Below are 18,424 nucleotides of genomic sequence, written 5' to 3' on the forward strand. Positions count from 1 at the left end.
AGAATGAATGATAAGGCGTAGATTTACTAAAGCTTTGCATCGGCACAAGAGTGCTGCATGCCATTTGCTCCCCAGTGCAAAAGGTGTTTTGCACAGGAAAGGTGAACTTTTCAAAGCACAAAAGCCATTTATTACTACTTTGCATCACTGGGGCAGATTAACATCAAGATAACTTTTGCTTTGGACTCAAAGCCCAATCTACTAACAAGGGCAAACTAGACTTTGCATCAAAAATAACATCTACATGAAGCAAGTGGAAATATGGTAATCTCATAAATCACTTATTGCATGTGTACTACTGTGCACATCAAACATACAGTGCATGAGAACCTTCTGAGTTTGACTGGACAGGAAATTTGTATTTGAACAGTGTCTTCAGTACAGATCTTATGCTGGACAGCACACACTTGCATATGCACCATACTGCAAGGCTGTGCATTGTGGAGGTTTCTTTGCCCATTGGATGACACTAACAGCACGCCAGTCTTTGTACATAAGGAACGGTGCTGTTTGTCCCCTTGCACCACGTAGCGCAGCAAATTTTGATGCTGCGTTCCATGACAAATTGGTAAATCTGGCCCAATTTTGATACTTTGAGGGTTTCAAGGTGGCTTGCAACAGTGTGTTCAAGTTTTGCACTTGAAATTGGAACTTATTTGGGGTAGATGAGCTTGCTAGTGCACTCTGCAGATCTTCCTTATGCATTGAAAGGCTCAAGGAACTTCTAAATATTGCCAAAAATCAACTTCAGCATTTACCTTGCAAAAACTTGCATGTATGGTTGCCAAAGCTCACAATATTCCAGTGTTAAAAAGCGTCACAATATACATATATGTGTCCCTGAGCGCGAAGCAACCACTTCGGTGCTGGTGCTTTAGTTCATATGCAAGAAATAATTTTAAAATTACACAAAACAATACATTTCAAGACCCGTTTTAATTGGTTTTCCCCAAAATCTTTTTTTTGCTAATTCCTAATTAAACACCAATTGCTCTTATACCTCTAACACTTTCATATCTTACTTTAACAATTCCTTTCGCATTACTGTTTACCCACACGCTGGCTAATTTTCCCTGTGTTTGGCTTCACAGTTCCATCCTCACTTTTTTTTACCAGAGGTTTTTTTATTCTGAAAATAGCATCATGCACCAGGAAATTAACAGGCCTAATACACTGATACTATTACATGCTGGTCAACCTTAGACTCAAAAATGCAGTTGAAGTCAAAGGTTTAATAAGTTAACCGCATAATGGGGAATTAATACTCTTAGAGGGCGAGATCTTTGAAAAACAGGCGACCATTAAACTCAGTGAAGGAATTTTGTTTTTCAGGCAGGTGAAGAAAAGTAAAGAGGATAACACCCACCAAATGCAGGTGTGTTACCAGGCATTGGGTGTTGAGAGGTTCCACACAGTCTTCGAGAACAAAAAAAAGGAACGAGACTGCTTGATGGACATTCTCACACCAGAATCTCCCCAGTTAACAGATTGTACAACAGTGTAAGGACATCTTTGTTGGTCTAGGTTAGGTCAGACAGATTAATCTCCTAATTCAAAAGGACAAAGGAAGACAAGACCCAGTATTCTTTAAGGACTATCTTTGAGCCCGCTCCTCTGTAGGCACCACAGCTGGAATGATGTGGGGGTTGCCAGCGCAACCTGAGGCATGTGCATTGGCAGGTTAGAAATGGGGTCTCTAGTTTGCGGTGGTTTGGGCACTGTCCAAGTAGGGACTCTTATAGCACAGGGCTAGGGCATTACACAGCTAAGATAAACCCTGCTCACACCCTTGGTAGCTTGGTTCGAGCAGTCCGGCTTATCTCAGAAGCAACGTGTAAAGCATTTGTACCAACATGTACAGTGAAAACACTACAAATGGACATCACACCATTCTCTTAATCAGGCCAGCTGCTGGCTTCACGCCTGCTCACAAACAGGTAGCTTAGTGCTACCAACAACAAGTGCAGTAAAGCCAGTTCCCTCTCCCCGATGATTGTGCAGTTGCACCTTCAGCAGGGTTTGCAGTATTCAAGGTATGGTTTTGGCAGTGAGGTACCAGAATGTCATTCAACGTATATAGGGCCCTAAATAGGTAACTCCTATCAGCCCATCGAAGTTAATCATAATACATACGCCTAATGTGATGGTATTTTGAAAATATTGGTCAACATTTTCTCCCAAACAGTTTCAGATAATTACTTTCCGTAATGTCAGTAGGTCTAGTATTCTTGGCAGAATCTGCTCCTAGTCAGGAGGGTTAAAAAAAATGTGAGGTTAGCGGTCTAATACTTGTACCCCTTTCTGCCTTTGAAGGAGGCATACTTCAAAGGATAGCCTTTGTAGTGCACAAGACCCTACTTTGCCCTGACATGGCTCCAGATACTACAGGGGGTGGAGACAGCTTTGTGTGAGGACAGGCACAGCCCTAGTCAGTTGTCAGCAACAACTCCCCCCAACCACTAGCTCAGGAAGACCCATCAGCCTGGTGATGGGCCATCAGGATATGCAGGACACCTCTGCTCCCTTTGTGTGGCTGTCTAGAGTGAATGCACTAACAGGCCAACGGTCATACCGACCCGGGCATGGATTCCACAGGCAGGCAGTCAGAATGGTAAAGGAAGAAAAAGTTTACTTTCTAGAAGTGGCATTTTCAAACATGCAATTTAAAAATCAACTTCACTAAAATATGTAGTTTTAAATTGTAAGTTCAGGGACCCCAAACTTCGAATCTCCATCTCTTCTCAACTGAAAGTTACACTTGTAAGATGTCGCTAAGTTGCTTTAATGATAACCTATGGAAGAGACTGTCCTTGCAATTGTGAAAAACGAAATTGGCACCATTTAACTATCAGGACGTGTCCTACCTTTTACATACATTACACCCTGTTCACGGGTCTACCTTAGGAGTGCCTTCCATGTAGAAAAAAAAGGGATGGTTTGGGCCTGGCAAGTGAGTGCACTTGCCAGGTCGACATGGCAGTTTAGCACTGTGCACACAGACACTGCAGCGGCAGGTCTTAGACATGGTTGCATGGGTTCTCGTGTGGGTGGCACAATCAGTGCTGCAGGCCCACTAGTAGCATTTGATTACAGACCATAGGCATACCTGGTGCACATTACTAGGGACTGATTAATAAATCAAATATGCCAATCATGATCACAATTTAAGCAGGAAGTACTTGCACTTTAGCACTGATCAGTAGTGATTAAGTACCCAGAGTTAAAAGACAAGCAAAAATTAGATGCAGCATGGTCAAAAACAGGAGGTCAGAAAAAAATCCACAGCAAAACACAAAGATGCCAGGTCTAACACCACAAACATGTTTGAGCAATAGGACAGGAATGAGTACGACAATATGGAGGATCAACATCCCAGAGCCACATGGTAGCAGGTTCCTGGCCATAGCACAAGGAGATCAGTAATACTGATGAGTTTGACCAAGGTGTGCTTAAACCTATTGCTTTAACTGAAGAGGCTTGAATAATTTCTATAGTGTTTTTGAATAGATTGTTAAATAGAGCACTCTGACCTTCACAGATGTACACATCTGCTATAACAAGGCTTTTTCAGACTATGAAGGTTGTTCTATATAAGGCAAGTACACTAGGTCTTTAGCTCATAAAAGATTGACAGGAGCTAAATGACTTGGTGGGGACATAACCAATACATTTTTCTAAAGGAAAATTGCCTTTGAGGATATCCGGGGCAGCATGAGGAGGCTGGTTGTGCAATACCGGAATCACATGCGATGGCTGGCTGTTCCCAGTCCTGGAAGGTGTGTAGACAAGCACAACAGGCAGGCCAAAGTAGCTTTGGGAATTCAATGGAAGGGGTGTCTAAACAGCAGGATGGTATGTGCTATGGGAGAGTGTGGTGCTCGTAATTTCAACATATAAAGGGCGCACCTTAAAACAGGTGTGCAGTGCACACAGAAAATGTGCACCCTTTTATGTGGAATGAGCTGCCCTCAGGGTAGCCACACACTAGCGGTGCCCTCAGGGAAGAACATTCAGGTGAAAAACAGAGCAGCTGCTCAGTGATTCACTGTGCAGGCGGCAACCCGCCTCCATTTTTAAAGGTGATTAGAGATCAGGATGCTTAGTGCTACAAACCTGAAGCACAGGAAAGCCAGTTCCCTCTCCCAGAGGACTGTGCAGTTGCAGTCAGCAGGATTTGCAGTATTCCAAGTATGGTTTTGGCAGTGAGGTACCAAAAAGTCAGTCAACATATATAGATCCCCTATCAGCCTATTGAAGTTAATAATGTAATAAGTGCATCTAATGTGATATTTTTGTAAATATTGGTCAACATTTTCAGACCGTTTCAGATATTTACTTTCCACACGGTCAGTAGGTCAAGTATTCTTTTGAAGCTCTTCGGGAACGCACCATGACATTTTTTGGAAAGCCCTTTGCGCTCTACAAATCCTTCAATTCATTCAAAAGTAAGGGCAACATTTTCACACTCCTTCCAGCAGCACCCCAAGTCAGCCAGCTTCTTGCCTTAATCCAGTCTCAATATTAAGCATGATGGCTAGTCCCAGTGCAGAGGGCTCCCGCTGGCATAAGCAGCAATTTAACGGGCAGCCAGAAAAACTACATTTGCAAGATCCATGGAAGCATGAATAGGTCCGCTTAAATCCGTTTACCATCCAGGCAGTTCTGTAAGGCAGAGTTTCTGCAAGGCTCTTAAGTTAGGGTGTATACCATGGATAAGGTTTTTGTCCAACAGTCTACCGCGCCACCTCCTTCCAGGTCATTCCAATTTAAACTCTGTGGGATAACAATTCTTTTTGGATATTGAAGTCTTGTTTAACTTCCTTTGAATTAAAAAGGGCAAAGTCCTGTAAAAATATGATTTGTAAGTGAAAAGTTCAGGACAGAAGACAGTGGCCCTAATGACCTGGAGCGAAGAGATCATACTGGATGACATTTTTTGGGGATGGACTCAAGATAGTATGAAGCACAAGAGGTTAGGTCTGGTTCACAATCCTTCTTGGCAGACTTAAATTGTCCTTTCCTGTTCCTACTCCTAGACCACAGGACCTGGCAGATCGAGTGGCCAGGGTAAGAGGATTCCCACTATGTCCCAGAAAAGGTAATCAGAGCATTGACAACTTAATGGTCCTAGAGAAAGCAACATTATAGTGTTGACCATTACCAGGCAGAAGCGTTGGCTGGCTGGACCGCTGAGCAGGCGTTTTAATAAAGTATACTCTGGGATGCCTTGGAAAAGCCAAATTGGATCTTTACACATTTTTGGATTCAGTTTCTCCACTTATTGCATGGTTCGCCATTCTGCTTAAAAGTACATGCAGTTTGTGGATAGATGCTTTTTGACTGACTGGTACTTAACTTTGCACAGATTCATGGTTTGGACCAATTCATGGGGTGGGGAGCAGGCAACATTAGTGCCACTTTTCCTTATATGGTTTAGAGTTCATCTTCTCTATGGTGCACTACTGCATTCTTTGCAAAATTAAACCCATACAGCAAAATAATTTAAGAGAATACTGGGTTTGTAAATCAGTTAACAGGGCAAGTGAAGGCACAAGCTTCCTACAAGATTGTTCATTCAAGGCAAGCTGGAAAAATGAACCCTGGGAGATTAATAATCCAGTTTACGGGTTTTTGTCTTTAAACAAACCTTCTGGCAAGTTACTGTCGAATAAAACAAAAGGAGTTCAACACCACCCCCAGCTGCATTCTCAACCTTTTGATTCCCAAACTTGCAAACCACCACAGGTAGCGCGTTTTACAGGTAAGTAAACGAACATCTGATCTTTTCCAAGCCTAAAGCAATCATTCAGCAGATGTGCAATTCTCAGAATTTTGAATGGAGTTAAATATTTGCCAGAATTATTCATTTGTCACTTCTTTTCTAGATCAAGATCAGCCACAAGAATCAGGCTCCGATGCTGATGGGACCCCAACCAAGGTCCTCCAGCTTCTTCTCACTGAAGTGAGGCCTCAACAGGAAGACCGTACAAAACCAAAGGACACGATGCTGCATTAGGTCTTCAATGCAGGGGGAGATCCTGCCTGCACCCGGAGCATGGAATAAACAGCCAAGCTGCCACCAATCGGTACATGAATGTTTGATGTGCACAGACTAGCTCCAGCTGGAATACTACCCTCCTTGCACCATTTGACTTGCATTGATGTGCCGTGATGCACCCACCTCATTGCAGCCAGGGGAACCTGAAAGATTGAGATTAGAAGGTCTTTGCCCTTGGACAATTCTTGACGCTACAGCTTTTCTAGGGTTCCTCTTTACTTTATAAAGGAAGATACCACTATATTTGCATTTTTATCCAAAGTGTTTGGGCATACATATATATAGTTATGCCTTCACAAAGCAGAGGTTTGCGAGGAGTAGACTGCATGTGGTTGGCTTTTGCATTTGGGCCAGTCTGTTCACTGGAATGGAGAGCAAAGGAAGGCCAGCAGATCCTGCATGGTGTTATCCAATGGATCCATCTGGGCCTTTGAGGGAGTGCAGACTTCGGACAGATTAATCCAGGACGATGGGGCAACAGTTACCATATTGCAGCTCACCATTTGGCATGTTACACGTGAGCAAGACTAACGCACCACCAGAACTGCATCTAAAGAAGCCACACTTTTCCATGTGCAGTTAAAGGCCCTGCTCCATCCCCGTATTCATGCAGCAAACCCAAACAAAGGTTGAATAATTTCACAGAACCCACACCACTGCCTTTCTGAAGCAATCCCTTGCAAAAGGGGGTAATTAGGGAAGGCTGGAAAAACCCATAAAATCTAGATGCTAGCACACAATACACAGTTTGTTCTCCCCTTCCAAATGCACTGAAAAGAACCACTTTGAAGTTCCATGCTTACACAGAGCCTTAAGTGTTTTTTTTATCTTACTCATCTCCTGCAAGCACTCTATGCCATCAAACAGCAGATTACAGCCCACCCCCATACCAACATTCCAGCCAGAGATACAACAATAAGGTGTGTGGGGGGGGGGGGGTGGGGAGATCACCATCATTCTTGCTAGCCACATTGACAGCTGTGAGGAGAGCAGCCATAGGACCAGCAGCTGGCATATGGAGCCTCTTGCGAGCACAAGCTAGGACCAAGTGTGAAGCCCTCTGCACTGGCTCACTTGACTCACGTCCATAGTGCTGCTGAAGGCAGCAACTCTTGATGGGCCAGCCGAATCTTGTATCTGGCCATTTATAGCCTCGTGCAGCGGACATAATGTAAAACTTCTATGAGAAGTTCTCATGGTGTCAGCGTTTCACCCTGCCATGGTTTATCTAGCTGCACGCCTTGATCAGTAGTAACTTGGCCTCAGTCAGTTTGCCACACCGCTCACTAGTGTTTGACATTCACCAGTGAACGTGCTATGGTTTCATATAGGAATGCCAGAGGGTAGCCCAGTCAGTCCTTCCACCACTAAAGTCTCCTATAGCAGTGGGGTAAACATGCAATGCTGCAACAGAAGAGCAGCGACCAAGAGTCACTTACCTCTAGTTTTATCACCGTCAAGTAGAGGAATGCTCCAAAGACCCCGTGCGCTTCTTACAATTCCTCCTCAGAAGGCTAAACCCAGAGTCCTGCTAGAACTCCAAACAGGATTTCCACGAGCTTCGACGCCCATCCGCTCCTACTACAAGTCTACTGCTGGCATGGCTCAAGCACTGCAAGACTGTTACAAAGTACCCACAACAGTCACTGGAGGGCCTGGCAGAACCGCGTTGAGGGGTTTCCGGAGAAGCTCTACAGTTTGTCTTCTGTAGGGGAAAAGCTGCAGTCAGTTGTACATATTCATTGAGGCACCAAGTGAACTACGCCTCCAGATATTGTATTCCTTACAAGCCACAGTGACATCAAGTGCCTCAATTAAAGATAAATGTTATTTATACATTTGTGTCACAATGGAATCCTGTAAAATAGGGGGGGGGGGGAAACGGGACTATGGAAATTACAATCCAGGTGTATCATGCATGCAATCAGAATGTGTTTACCGTAGAGGCAGTACCTTTTACCCACAATGCATTAGGGCTGGCTTTTCACAAAAAGTCAGTCATGACATTTGTTAGCTCTCCAAGCAGCTGTGTGCAGCCCAGATACTAAATTAGAAGCATTTGCTTAATTGAATTAATATTGGTTTACCTAAATAGAAAATGTAGGAGGAAATTTTAATTTCCAGATCTCATTAGCTAATGTTTGGAGAAGTGGGTGAACTGCAGATTGACTTTCCCATTCAACTATTCCAGCCACTGAGAAGGTGGCCAAAAGTCTTCAGTTATTTTAACGTCAAGATACCCTTGAGGATGAATGTGAGCTTTACAAATTCATATTTTTTTTATTCTATTTCAGGCGAATATTAGATAAATCCTGCACCGTTGGGTAGGTTGGTTACCTTACGCTGTAGGTTTGACTGTAGAAAACTTCCAAATGGATAAAGCCTTTTACATTTCCGCTGGCAACACTGCCAGATGCAGACATGATCCCGGTGTATAATCTTGCATTAAGGGGCAGCTGCTAATGTGGTAGTGACTAAACAAAATTGCAACAGTAAGTAGTTTGTGATTTTCATTTAACATAATTAGCTCTTATTACGAAAGAGGTTGAGTTAACCCTTGCACTGGGGTATTTAAACAAGTAAATAATCACCTTACATGATAAATCAAATTCTCCAGTTTAATTAGTGGAAATGGGCAGAATGATGGTGCCCATGCCATGGAATTCAAATTTTCCCAGTAAGCGTTCATGGTACGTTAGTTGAGGCTTTTCATTATGCGCAAAGTAAGCTTCACTCTGCGTGAGACAGTTGGTGCAAAACCGGTACACGCCATCAATAACAGCAATTCTAGATGCCACCTACAGGTGCCACCACGAAAGATATTAACCTGGGGCTCTTGAACAGTTTCCAGAGGTTTATCTATCCGGGCCATGTCACAGGTGCAGGCAGAGAAACCCTATGCACCCCTCTATACCTTAGTTTGTTGAGGAGGAAGTAACCAACTGCAACAGTTGCCTTTGAACCACAGAAGCCAATAAAACTGTTCTGTTCCCTGCCATTCACCCTACCAAAAGAGTAATTTAACTTTGACACCACACTTCTATCAGCAGGGGGTTCAGCAGACCCGCCCCCCCTCCCCCAGCAAAACCAGGGAATCTGCCCATTTCGGACTTGCATTAGGGCCCAGGATACACCTGCTGTGCCATAATCCAACACCATATCCTCCCCCACCTTCCGGGAGTAGGCAAACTCTTGGTAGATTCTATACTTCTTGGTCTGGTTTCTCTGTCCACCCCCTGGTTCTACAAGCCACCACGGGTAGACATTAGAGCAGATTACTTTTAGGAGAATGAAAATGGGTGATCCAAAAGCTTTTACTAGAGGGACATGGGTAAATCCAAGCCTATATATTTATGTAGCTACTCAACCAGGGCCCCCCCGCTGTCAGCCAAAAGACTTCCATGAATAAAACAAAGATGCAAGGTTTCGTAAGAATGGTTTTATTCTTAGATTAACAGAGTTCAGCCATGGACACAGAAGGACTGTGGGTGAGCCATTTTTCCGTGGGACCAGCACCACTTTGGTATTGCAGATCTACTAAACTGAAGTCCTACCAGCCACAAAGAGTGAGGCCCTCTAAAAATGTTCCCTTCAGCACCCCATTTTAATCCTTCAAATTATGGCACCTCAATCAGGTTGACTCCAAGGCACACTGAAGAAAATCCACGGTCAGACCATACGCCCACTCAACAGGGGGCTTGTCTCTCCACTCAGTGTGCGGCCAAGGGCATTCCTGAAGAAGAGTCGCAACGAGGAGCTGTCGGGGATCCACCGGCTGCTAGTCACAAGTACCGGGCCATTGGGGAGTAGCGTGTACTGCTTCTTGTACCTACTGAGAAACGAGGAGAAAGTTAAGTTGCAACCAGATCAATGGATTTACTCAAAACAAGTGCCCAAGTATAGAACGTATGGCAGAGGTGAAAGTAAGTTACTCTGACAATTTCAAACTATCAACTTTAAGGGGGGTTACAGGTAACCATTGAAAATTTTACCTGGGTCCCATAAAGTGGAATGGTTCTTAAAGTAGGAATATACTTGGACATAGGATGGTCTAGAGCACCAACCTTTCTGTATCACAGAAAGGACAGCACACGAAAACAGTGCCTCTTCAATGCAAAGGTGAGGGCTGATCTAACACCACCCCCTGCCCCCACATTTATGTGGTAACTAGTTACAGCATGTCCCACACTGCCATTATAAATCTTACAACCTCCCACCCTTCCAATGAGGACCTGGAAGCAGACCAGACAGTACAAAACGGCAAATGCCGTATGTGGTCTTTTTCCCCCCCGTGGGTTCTAGCCATACACAGGAGTAGATGCTTAGAGGATTCACAAGGATTGCTCACCTGTAGGTGTATGCCACAGCTCCAAGAGCAAGACCTAGTACCAGGACGCCAACAAACAAAGCAAATCCTGTGGTGGCAGAAGTGCCGCTTCCTGAAAGGATAAAAACAACTTTAGAGAACAGGAGCCTGGCCATGGTTACAAGTTGGGCCCCCAACAAACCTCCAATCCCACATCCCTTTGAAACAGGGCAGTAGCTACAAAATGACAAAGACATTTCACCAGGCAGCCATGTAAAGTCAGTCATTGCTGCCCTTCAAGAATGCACAGGTAGTGAGACAGAGGCTTCGCCTGCAGCAGAGCAGAGTTTAGCATTCAGCAAAAGCCATACAACCAGTATATGTATACGTATACATTCAAGGCTGGCATGGAACCAGAATCTGTTCTACAGAAATTAAACACCCCAGGCCACCACTGCCCCCCAACCTCCTTGCAAATGTTGCTTCTACCATGAAGTTAAAGGTGCTTACCACCATCAATCCGCACTTGAGCGCTGGCAACAGCCAAGCTGACAGCATTGGTCAGGGACACGTTGACGCAGTAGTCACCAGAGCCATTGAAAAGCTGACGCAGGACCAGTTGGCAGTTGGCCGACGGTGGCACCGGGCTACAGACTGTCTGCTGAGAAGAGATGCAGTCTGGGTCCGAGACAGTGGTGCAGACGTCACTTGGGATGCTGAAGAGAAAGTGATTAGAACCATGAGGGGGTGCGTGGGAAGCAGAATGTTGCAGGCTAGCAAGGCATGGACATTATGTAAAGCAACCACTACTCAGGAAGCCCAAAGCAAGTTCTACAAAGATCTGAAGGCATAGGAACGCTTCTCTTTGTAGCACTATATTCTCGTATGCCATCCTCTCATGTACAGCAGATGTTACGATTAAAAAGTCCATGTCTGGACATGTAGTTCAATGGCAAACTAGTCAGCAGCAACAGTTGACCACAGGTGATCTTTCCTCCCCCACAAACATGCTGGTGCCTCACCTCCCCTGGCAGGTCACTGTGAAGTCCACCACATTCTCCTGACCTTCTACGGCTACTGCAGGCACCATCTGGATGATTTCCACGCTTTCGATGCCCTCTGCAACCAGGAAGGATCATTAGGAGCAACCCACACAGAGGCAAAGACGGCACATCTGACAACTGATTCCACACCCACTCCCCTTCCCACACCACCCACTGCAATCAAAAACCGCATCAAATTCTATAAAAATACGCTCACCATAAACTAGATTCACAATAAATCCCGCCCAACCACCATGCACGGTTGTAGCATACAGTGGTCCTGGTGAGTGCTTAAATAGATATGCACCCCCTCAGCTCCCTGCCCAAGGAAAACTTACGCACGATCTCCAGGTCTGTGGCAAAGGATCCATAACGGTACAGCAGGCAGTCACCAGGCTGGTTCTCAAGAGCTTGGCGTTTCACCAGCACTAGGGATTCATCCAGCACTTCCGCAGGCGCCTCTGTACAGAAGAGAAAGGATGAAAGTGTTAACATGCAGAATTACTAGGACGATGCCCATCTGCTAAATAACCCCTGGTGATTGGACACAGACAACTCCAGGCTGGGTGCCCTGGTGTGTACAGGAAGAAGGACACCAGGCCCAAACAGTGCCTCAACACAACCTGGCAGATATCCAACCTGGCAAAAGCTGCAGCCCGACTCTAAACCAGTCACTTGGGTAAAGGGTTCCAAAATAGGGCTTTGATTCTAGCTGAAGGACCATTGTGCTCCAAATAGGCCAGCAGACACTCAACATACAAAGGCCAACTTGCTACGAAATCTAAAATTCACAGCTCAGTTAAATTCCACAAACCCATTATCAGCTCAGTCAGACCCATCTTCAAGACCGGATGCTGTTGCAAGCACCTTCTACTCAATACCCAGTCCTCCTCTTGATTCACCAACTCTAAAACTGGCACAATTTTGAAAAACCCAACGCACTATAGTACTAGCTTCTCCTAGATTATGGTCAAGATGAAGTCTTTAGAAAAAACGCAATTAGTCATTGCGTGGACTATTAAACCCAAACTGGTCTGGCGTTGGTCTGATAGTTCCTTCCGAATATTGTACAGGTAGATGCATGAAAGACCAGAAAAAAAAAGTGTTTGTGGGTGAAAGAAAGATATCCCCGATGTTAATTCTCAAAAATTACTGTAATGGTTTAATAACTGGCCAAAAACGGGACAGAAGGTACTTATGGCTATTAAACTCCACGCAGGAACTAGAATTGAGAATTTAGAGCAATTTAAATACCAGTCCAGAGGTCAGAAAGTTAAAATTAAACCAGATTCCTTCAGGGTCCACAAACCTAGTCTTCAAATCTACCCAAATTTGAACACGTTCTATGCAGGTCCCACATCGTGTAGGGCTTTGTAGGTGTGTGAAGCACTCGAAGGGGATTCTTTCGTTGACTGGAAGCAAATAGAGGTCTCTTAGGTGACTGGTGCTGTGGCTGCAGGGGGGGGGGCAGCTGTTTAGGATGAGTCTGGAGGAGGAGTTCTGAACGCTCTGCAGTTACTTCAGGAGTTGACTGATGCCGGCATAGGGTGCGTGGTCGTAGTCTAGGCTGCTGCCAAGGAGTGTGTGGGTGACAGTCTTACTTGATGAGGATCCACTTGAAGATGCATCTGATCAGGCATAGCGTGTGGAAGCAGGATGAGACCATTGATCTGGCGGCTCATGAGCTAGGAGTCCTGGATGATGCAGAGGTTCTGTAGGTGTGAGGGGATTCCAAGTGCTGTGGCCATCAGGGAGACGGGGAGGCCACCCAGGCAGAGGAGGTGGAGCCCATGAGGACTTTGGTCTTCTGAGTTGAGTTTGTGGCAGCTGCTTTTCATCCAGGTGATGAAAGCCTTCATCTGTCGTTAAAGTTGCTCGGCAACTGGGTTTGTTGAGGGAGAGAATCAGCTGGATTTTGTTGGTGCAAGAGACTATGTGGAGACAATGGTTCCGGAAGATGGCTGTGAGCAGGGCCATGTACATCTTAAAGAGAATGGGGCTCAGGTAGGAGCCCCAAGGCACTCGAGCCCACAGATCAGCTGCAGAGTGAAACGGTGGTAGTCTGACTGTTTGGCTAATGAGGAAGGAGCGGATCCATTCCAGGACTGGTCGCGGATTCTGGTGTCAAGGAGTCTTGGGCATAGCGTATGATGAAACTGTATTGAAGGCAGCAGAGAGGTCAATGAGGGCTGCAGTTTCTCCTTGGTCAATGAGGGTGCAGATGTAGTCTGGCAGCAAGGAGAGTGGTCTCCATGCTGTGGTTACTTCAGAAGTCAGATTGGGAGAGATTCAGAATGTGGTTCGCTTCAATGAACTCCGAAAGTTGTGTTGATTGCCTTTGATGACCTTGGCTGGGAAGGGTAGAAGAGATGGGTCTGAAGTTCTTGCGGACTGTTGGGTCAGCAGCAGGTTTGTTCAGCAAGGGGTTTGATCTCTGCGTGTTTCCCATCTTCTGGGAAGGTGGTGAGTTGATGGTGCAACAGATCGGGGGAGTTGGTGAGGCTTGATTTAAGATGGTGTGGGGAGGAGTCCTAGGGTGCTCTGGAGTGATGTTCTACAGGATCGTGATCTTGAGGGTGTCACAAGCAGTGCGGGGAGTCCAGCTGAGTAGGGTCTGGTGTTATTGGGGTGTATTTGGTAGCGATGCTGTCGAAGACATTGTACATCTCTTTATTCTTGTGGAGAAAGAAGGTGCAGAGGTTGTTGCAGAAGTCTTGGGAGGGTGGAATGTCCGCTGTCTGCTGGGTCTGGCAAATTCTTGGATCAAAGCAAAAAGGTCTATTCTATGGAGTGCGTTGGTTTTTGGATGTTTTGAGAAGCCAATAACTGCTACGTTTGTTACCGTGCAGGTCACATTCAATATTTGAGCCCCTGTTGGGACGGGTTTTATCACAAATGCGTTCAAATTCCACAAAAAAGTAGCGAGATTTGATCAGAACTCCAGTGCAGCTGAAGTAAGAAAATTAGCAATGCCATCTCCTCAGGTACACAAATCTCATTAATCCTCATTCACTAGAGTAATAACGTAGAGTATGGTTAAAATACCCAAAGTTTAAGTCACTCCACCACAAAGGTTGGTTGCAGTATTTCAGCCAAGCAGCAGAATAAGTAGGGAAATTAGGGGCCAAACTTTTCCAACATCTTACTAGAAGTAAGAACCACTCGGCCCACATGTTTAAACGAGTTAGCAGATTTGGTCCCCTTCCATTTCCATGGGTGTGAATCTCTGAAACTTGGAGGAGGGAATCGATTGAGCCCACCTGCCACCACTCCCACAGTTAACTCCCCTCCAGTAACTAAACATTTACTGTCCTGGTGAATATCAAAACAAAGGGGGAAAAAGAAAAAGTTGTGAACCTGCATGCTGTGCAAATTAATCAATCGGTTAAAAATTATATAATAAACAATTTGAACCAGTCAACCATTCGTCTGCGCCCCCCCCCCCCCCCCTCTCAAGGGAAAAGAACAAAACAAAAAAACCACACCATAGACTCAGGAGCTGCCAAGCTAACCTCTGTTCCAACAGGTCAATAATGTTAAGTTTAATTCAAAAAAGTGTAGGGAGGACTGAAAAGCTTTTAAAAGTTAGCGCATCCTACCTAGCATAACTTACAAGAACATTCCCTTTACGGCCGCTAAACATTTTCTGGATCATAAGAGATAGAAGTTCATTATTTCAATTGTTAACATCCAGTTGTAAACAAGGACCTCATGATTAGGCATACCACTTAATGGAAGTGCGTGGTAAGACTTTGTCCCCAGAAACCAGCATACTCAATAGAAGCATAGCCCTTCAATACATTTCAAAAAGGGTTTTGACCGATACTCAAACCAATAGTCTATTGAGGAAGGGTCTCGAACAGAACCACAGCTACCTCAATTCATAATAGACAACCTCCAGACCAATGACCAATAAATGCATGCTTCCCTTTGAACGTTAACTAGAGGGTATTCCAGCTCAAATGACAACCAATGGTTTATTAAACACTTGTTAACCCAATTAGCTTCCATGGAATTCCCCCACCCCCATCCAGGAGTAGTGAAAAGGATTCAAAATGGTGGTTTGTGAATCATTCGTAGCTTGCTCGGCCCCTGGTAAAAGGATATTGCAACCATAAGCCTTTGGAAGCAGTCTACACAGATCCCCAATAAGTTTGCTAGATGTGGGACAATCAGCATTTTTCACCTCTGGAGTGCTTTTATTTTCGTGACTTTCACTGCAAGGCTTATTTGTGTTAATAGTCCCTAGCATCAGCTTGATTAAGTAAGTTAATTCAACATAGACTTCAATGAGACCTATGTGGGTTCCTCCTGTGTCCAGCCGGACAAAGGAGAATTTAATCTTGATTTTTTGCAAAACAAATAAGGGTAGTGAAAACTAATAAAACAAGGGCACAAGCCTGTACCAAGTTTTCAACCGAGAGAGAAGGGGAAAATCAAAAGATAGAAAAATAATAACAGGCAACAAGGCTTTGGAGCGATCAAGGGGGCTTACAATACAGTAGACAACATAAGTAAGCACTAGCCAACAGGAACCACCATACATTTATACAATGGATACCATGTGGAACTGTTATAGAAAGTCGACGTGCCGTTTCGATCCCTAGCTCCTAGTGTGTTGGGATCATCATCAGGACAGAGGAATAAAAAACAATTGCCAGGTATGAGTAGAAAGCCTGTGGGCAATAATGAGGAAAAATAAGGGAGAAACAAACCATAAAAAGTCAACATTACGTGTGAAAATCATCATTTAGTATGACAGCATAAGAATCAAAAATTGGAGCTGTAATTATGAGCTCAGGAAGGGTGCTGCATGCACCAAGTGGATGATGGACGAGTACCCAGGAGTGAGTGACGATGAGGCTATTTGGTTGTGTACGTGGTGGTAAACTAGGTCGAGGTAGCCGGTCTGAACGGTGCAAGCTGATCCATGGCTGCTTGGTGGGGTGCCTGCTGTAGAGCGAGACGTGTACGTAGTGCATCGCTGATGTCAAAAGTAAGGATGTGGAGGTAAGTTCGTATGACGGTGCATCGTTTGGTGTGCGAGGCTGTGATCATGCCGGGTGGATGCAGAGCAAAGCACAAGAGGGTGGTTTGGGGGAGAACGTGCAATGAACTTTGCAGGGTGCCTAATAGTGAGCAGAACGAACTGAACAGGCTAAGTCCCAGTGGCGGATGGCAGCTCCTGTAATTAATTGAAGGATGGGAAGGAGTGTCCGCCAAGACGGCGGGACTAGGAGCCGAGAGTGGAGGCTCTGAAGAGATGCGGGGAGGGGTGTTGGTAGGGGGACAAGCATAAGGGGAATAACTGCTTACCAAACGAGTCGGCTAAAATGAAGCTTGGTTAAGTAGCGCGTCTTGTGCGGTATCCGGGCGGCAGCTGCAGTGGCAGTCCGTGGATTGGGCTGAATGGAGAAGGCACATTAAGGAAGGGGAGTAGTGGCGGAGGGTCAAAGGAGCTGTGCATAGGTAGCGCTTACCTCAATGGAGTCTTCAGGTCAGTGGGCTAAAGGCAAGCGTGTTCCGAATTTTGATAAGGACCCATCTGGTGAGGTGTTCGGTCGGCAGCTGCAATGGCTGTCCGTATTCCTTGGTAGAGCTGGGTGGGGGGGGGGGGGGGGGGGAAAGGCATGTTAGGAGAGGGGAGTGGTGGCCGAAGGGCTAAGGAGCTGCACTGATTTGGCGCTTACCTCAAAGGAGTCTCGATGGGGTATAGATGAGTCAGGGTCGGCCAGCGATGGGGACTAGAAACGGGAGTGCAGTGGTGGTATAAGATGGCGAGATTTAGTGAAAATAAAGATAGGACTGAGGAAATGAGGCCCTAGAACGGCGTGAGTGTGGGGGCCATTTTGGATTGGGGAAAGGGGGTGCTCTTGTGAATGAGCAATGGAAGGAGTACCATAATTTTAAATGCCACCCGAGGTGTGAAGCCTAGGTACATTACAATATAAATTACAGTTTTTAGGAAATAAACAAAAGTTAGATTGCATATTAATACGAGAAACATTGGAACAAGTAATTTGCAACCATTCATGGGTCAAACGAGGGTGAGAATGTTCAAGGGGAAAAAATGTTCAAGCAGAGAAGGTCTCGGTTTTTGAAGTAAAAAGGTTTAAAGGAGCGTTATCCAATCTTCAGTTCTGTTCAGGCCTTTTCGAATTGAGTCATAGGTGATTGCTTTCAATTCCTCTCTGTTTAGAATCTGGGCCATGTTACCACCTCGTTGTGGTAGTTTCAGCACTTTCAACACTGTCCAGCGGATGTCATCTTCGTTGTGATTGGCCTCTCCGAAGTGATCGACGAGGGGCGCGTTTGGAGTTTTGCACCCGATTCGGCTTCTGTGTTGGCAAATTCTTGTTTTTACTCTGTGTGGTTTGGCCAATATAGATCTTTTGGCAAGGACACATGATTAAGTAAATTACATTTGCAGTGTTACAGTTGGAAAAGGAATTGCTGAATGCAGTGATGTTATTGAACATGAAACTTACCTTCCATTGAAAAAACACAAACATTACAGTTTCTACATTTGAAATGCCCTATAATGGGTGGGAGGCCCCAAACTCCATCAAGAGTGGAAGTATTTGTGGGAGAGGGTAGAGAGGCGCGGATTAGGTGATCTTTCAGATTTTTGTTCTTTTTGAACGCAAAAAGTGGTTTGTCTAATGTGAGGTTTCCTGCGTTTAAAATTGGCCAGTGATGGAGTATCATTTTTCTCAGTTTGTTTGAAACTGGCGAAAATGTAGTAACACAAGCTATTCTTTGCGTTTCTTTTTTTGGTTTAGGGGTGAGTAGGATTTCCCTTGGACAGTACCATGCACGTTTGGAGGCATTCTTCACGATTCTCTTAGGGTAGCCTCTCGCTTTCAGTTTGAGTGAGAGATAATTAGCTTCTCTGAAGTAGTCAATTTTGCGGGAACAGTTTCTCCTTATCCTGAGGAATTGAGAATAGGGCAATGAGTCTAAGGGCCCTAGGATGGTTACTAGTGTAGTTCAGTAGAGTGTTGCGCTCTGTTGGTT

The 18,424-nt window shown here is 45.1% G+C and overlaps 2 protein-coding genes across 2 annotated transcripts in view; one reads left to right on the forward strand and one right to left on the reverse strand.

Moving 5' to 3' along the window:
• DGKA (diacylglycerol kinase alpha) overlaps nt 1-7,894 on the forward strand; it is a 92,024-nt gene extending 84,130 nt beyond the window's left edge. Inside the window, exon 15 of the mRNA XM_085600273.1 lies at nt 5,886-7,894. Within this exon, the coding sequence (XP_085456399.1) occupies nt 5,886-5,966 (81 nt within the window). The 3' untranslated portion in view covers nt 5,967-7,894. The remainder of the gene's footprint in view (nt 1-5,885) is intronic.
• Nucleotides 7,895-9,482: 1,588 nt separating this feature from the next.
• The window catches only part of PMEL (premelanosome protein), a 51,024-nt gene continuing 42,082 nt past the window's right edge, over nt 9,483-18,424 (reverse strand). Inside the window, exons 8-12 of the mRNA XM_085600274.1 lie at nt 11,746-11,868; nt 11,387-11,483; nt 10,875-11,080; nt 10,407-10,497; nt 9,483-9,890 (exon numbers count right to left, since the gene is read on the reverse strand). Coding sequence (XP_085456400.1) covers nt 9,728-9,890; nt 10,407-10,497; nt 10,875-11,080; nt 11,387-11,483; nt 11,746-11,868 — 680 coding nt within the window. The 3' untranslated portion in view covers nt 9,483-9,727. The remainder of the gene's footprint in view (nt 9,891-10,406; nt 10,498-10,874; nt 11,081-11,386; nt 11,484-11,745; nt 11,869-18,424) is intronic.

This window comes from Triturus cristatus, chromosome 4_2 (assembly GCF_964204655.1).
Source record: "Triturus cristatus chromosome 4_2, aTriCri1.1, whole genome shotgun sequence".
NCBI classification, from domain to species: Eukaryota; Metazoa; Chordata; class Amphibia; order Caudata; family Salamandridae; genus Triturus; species Triturus cristatus.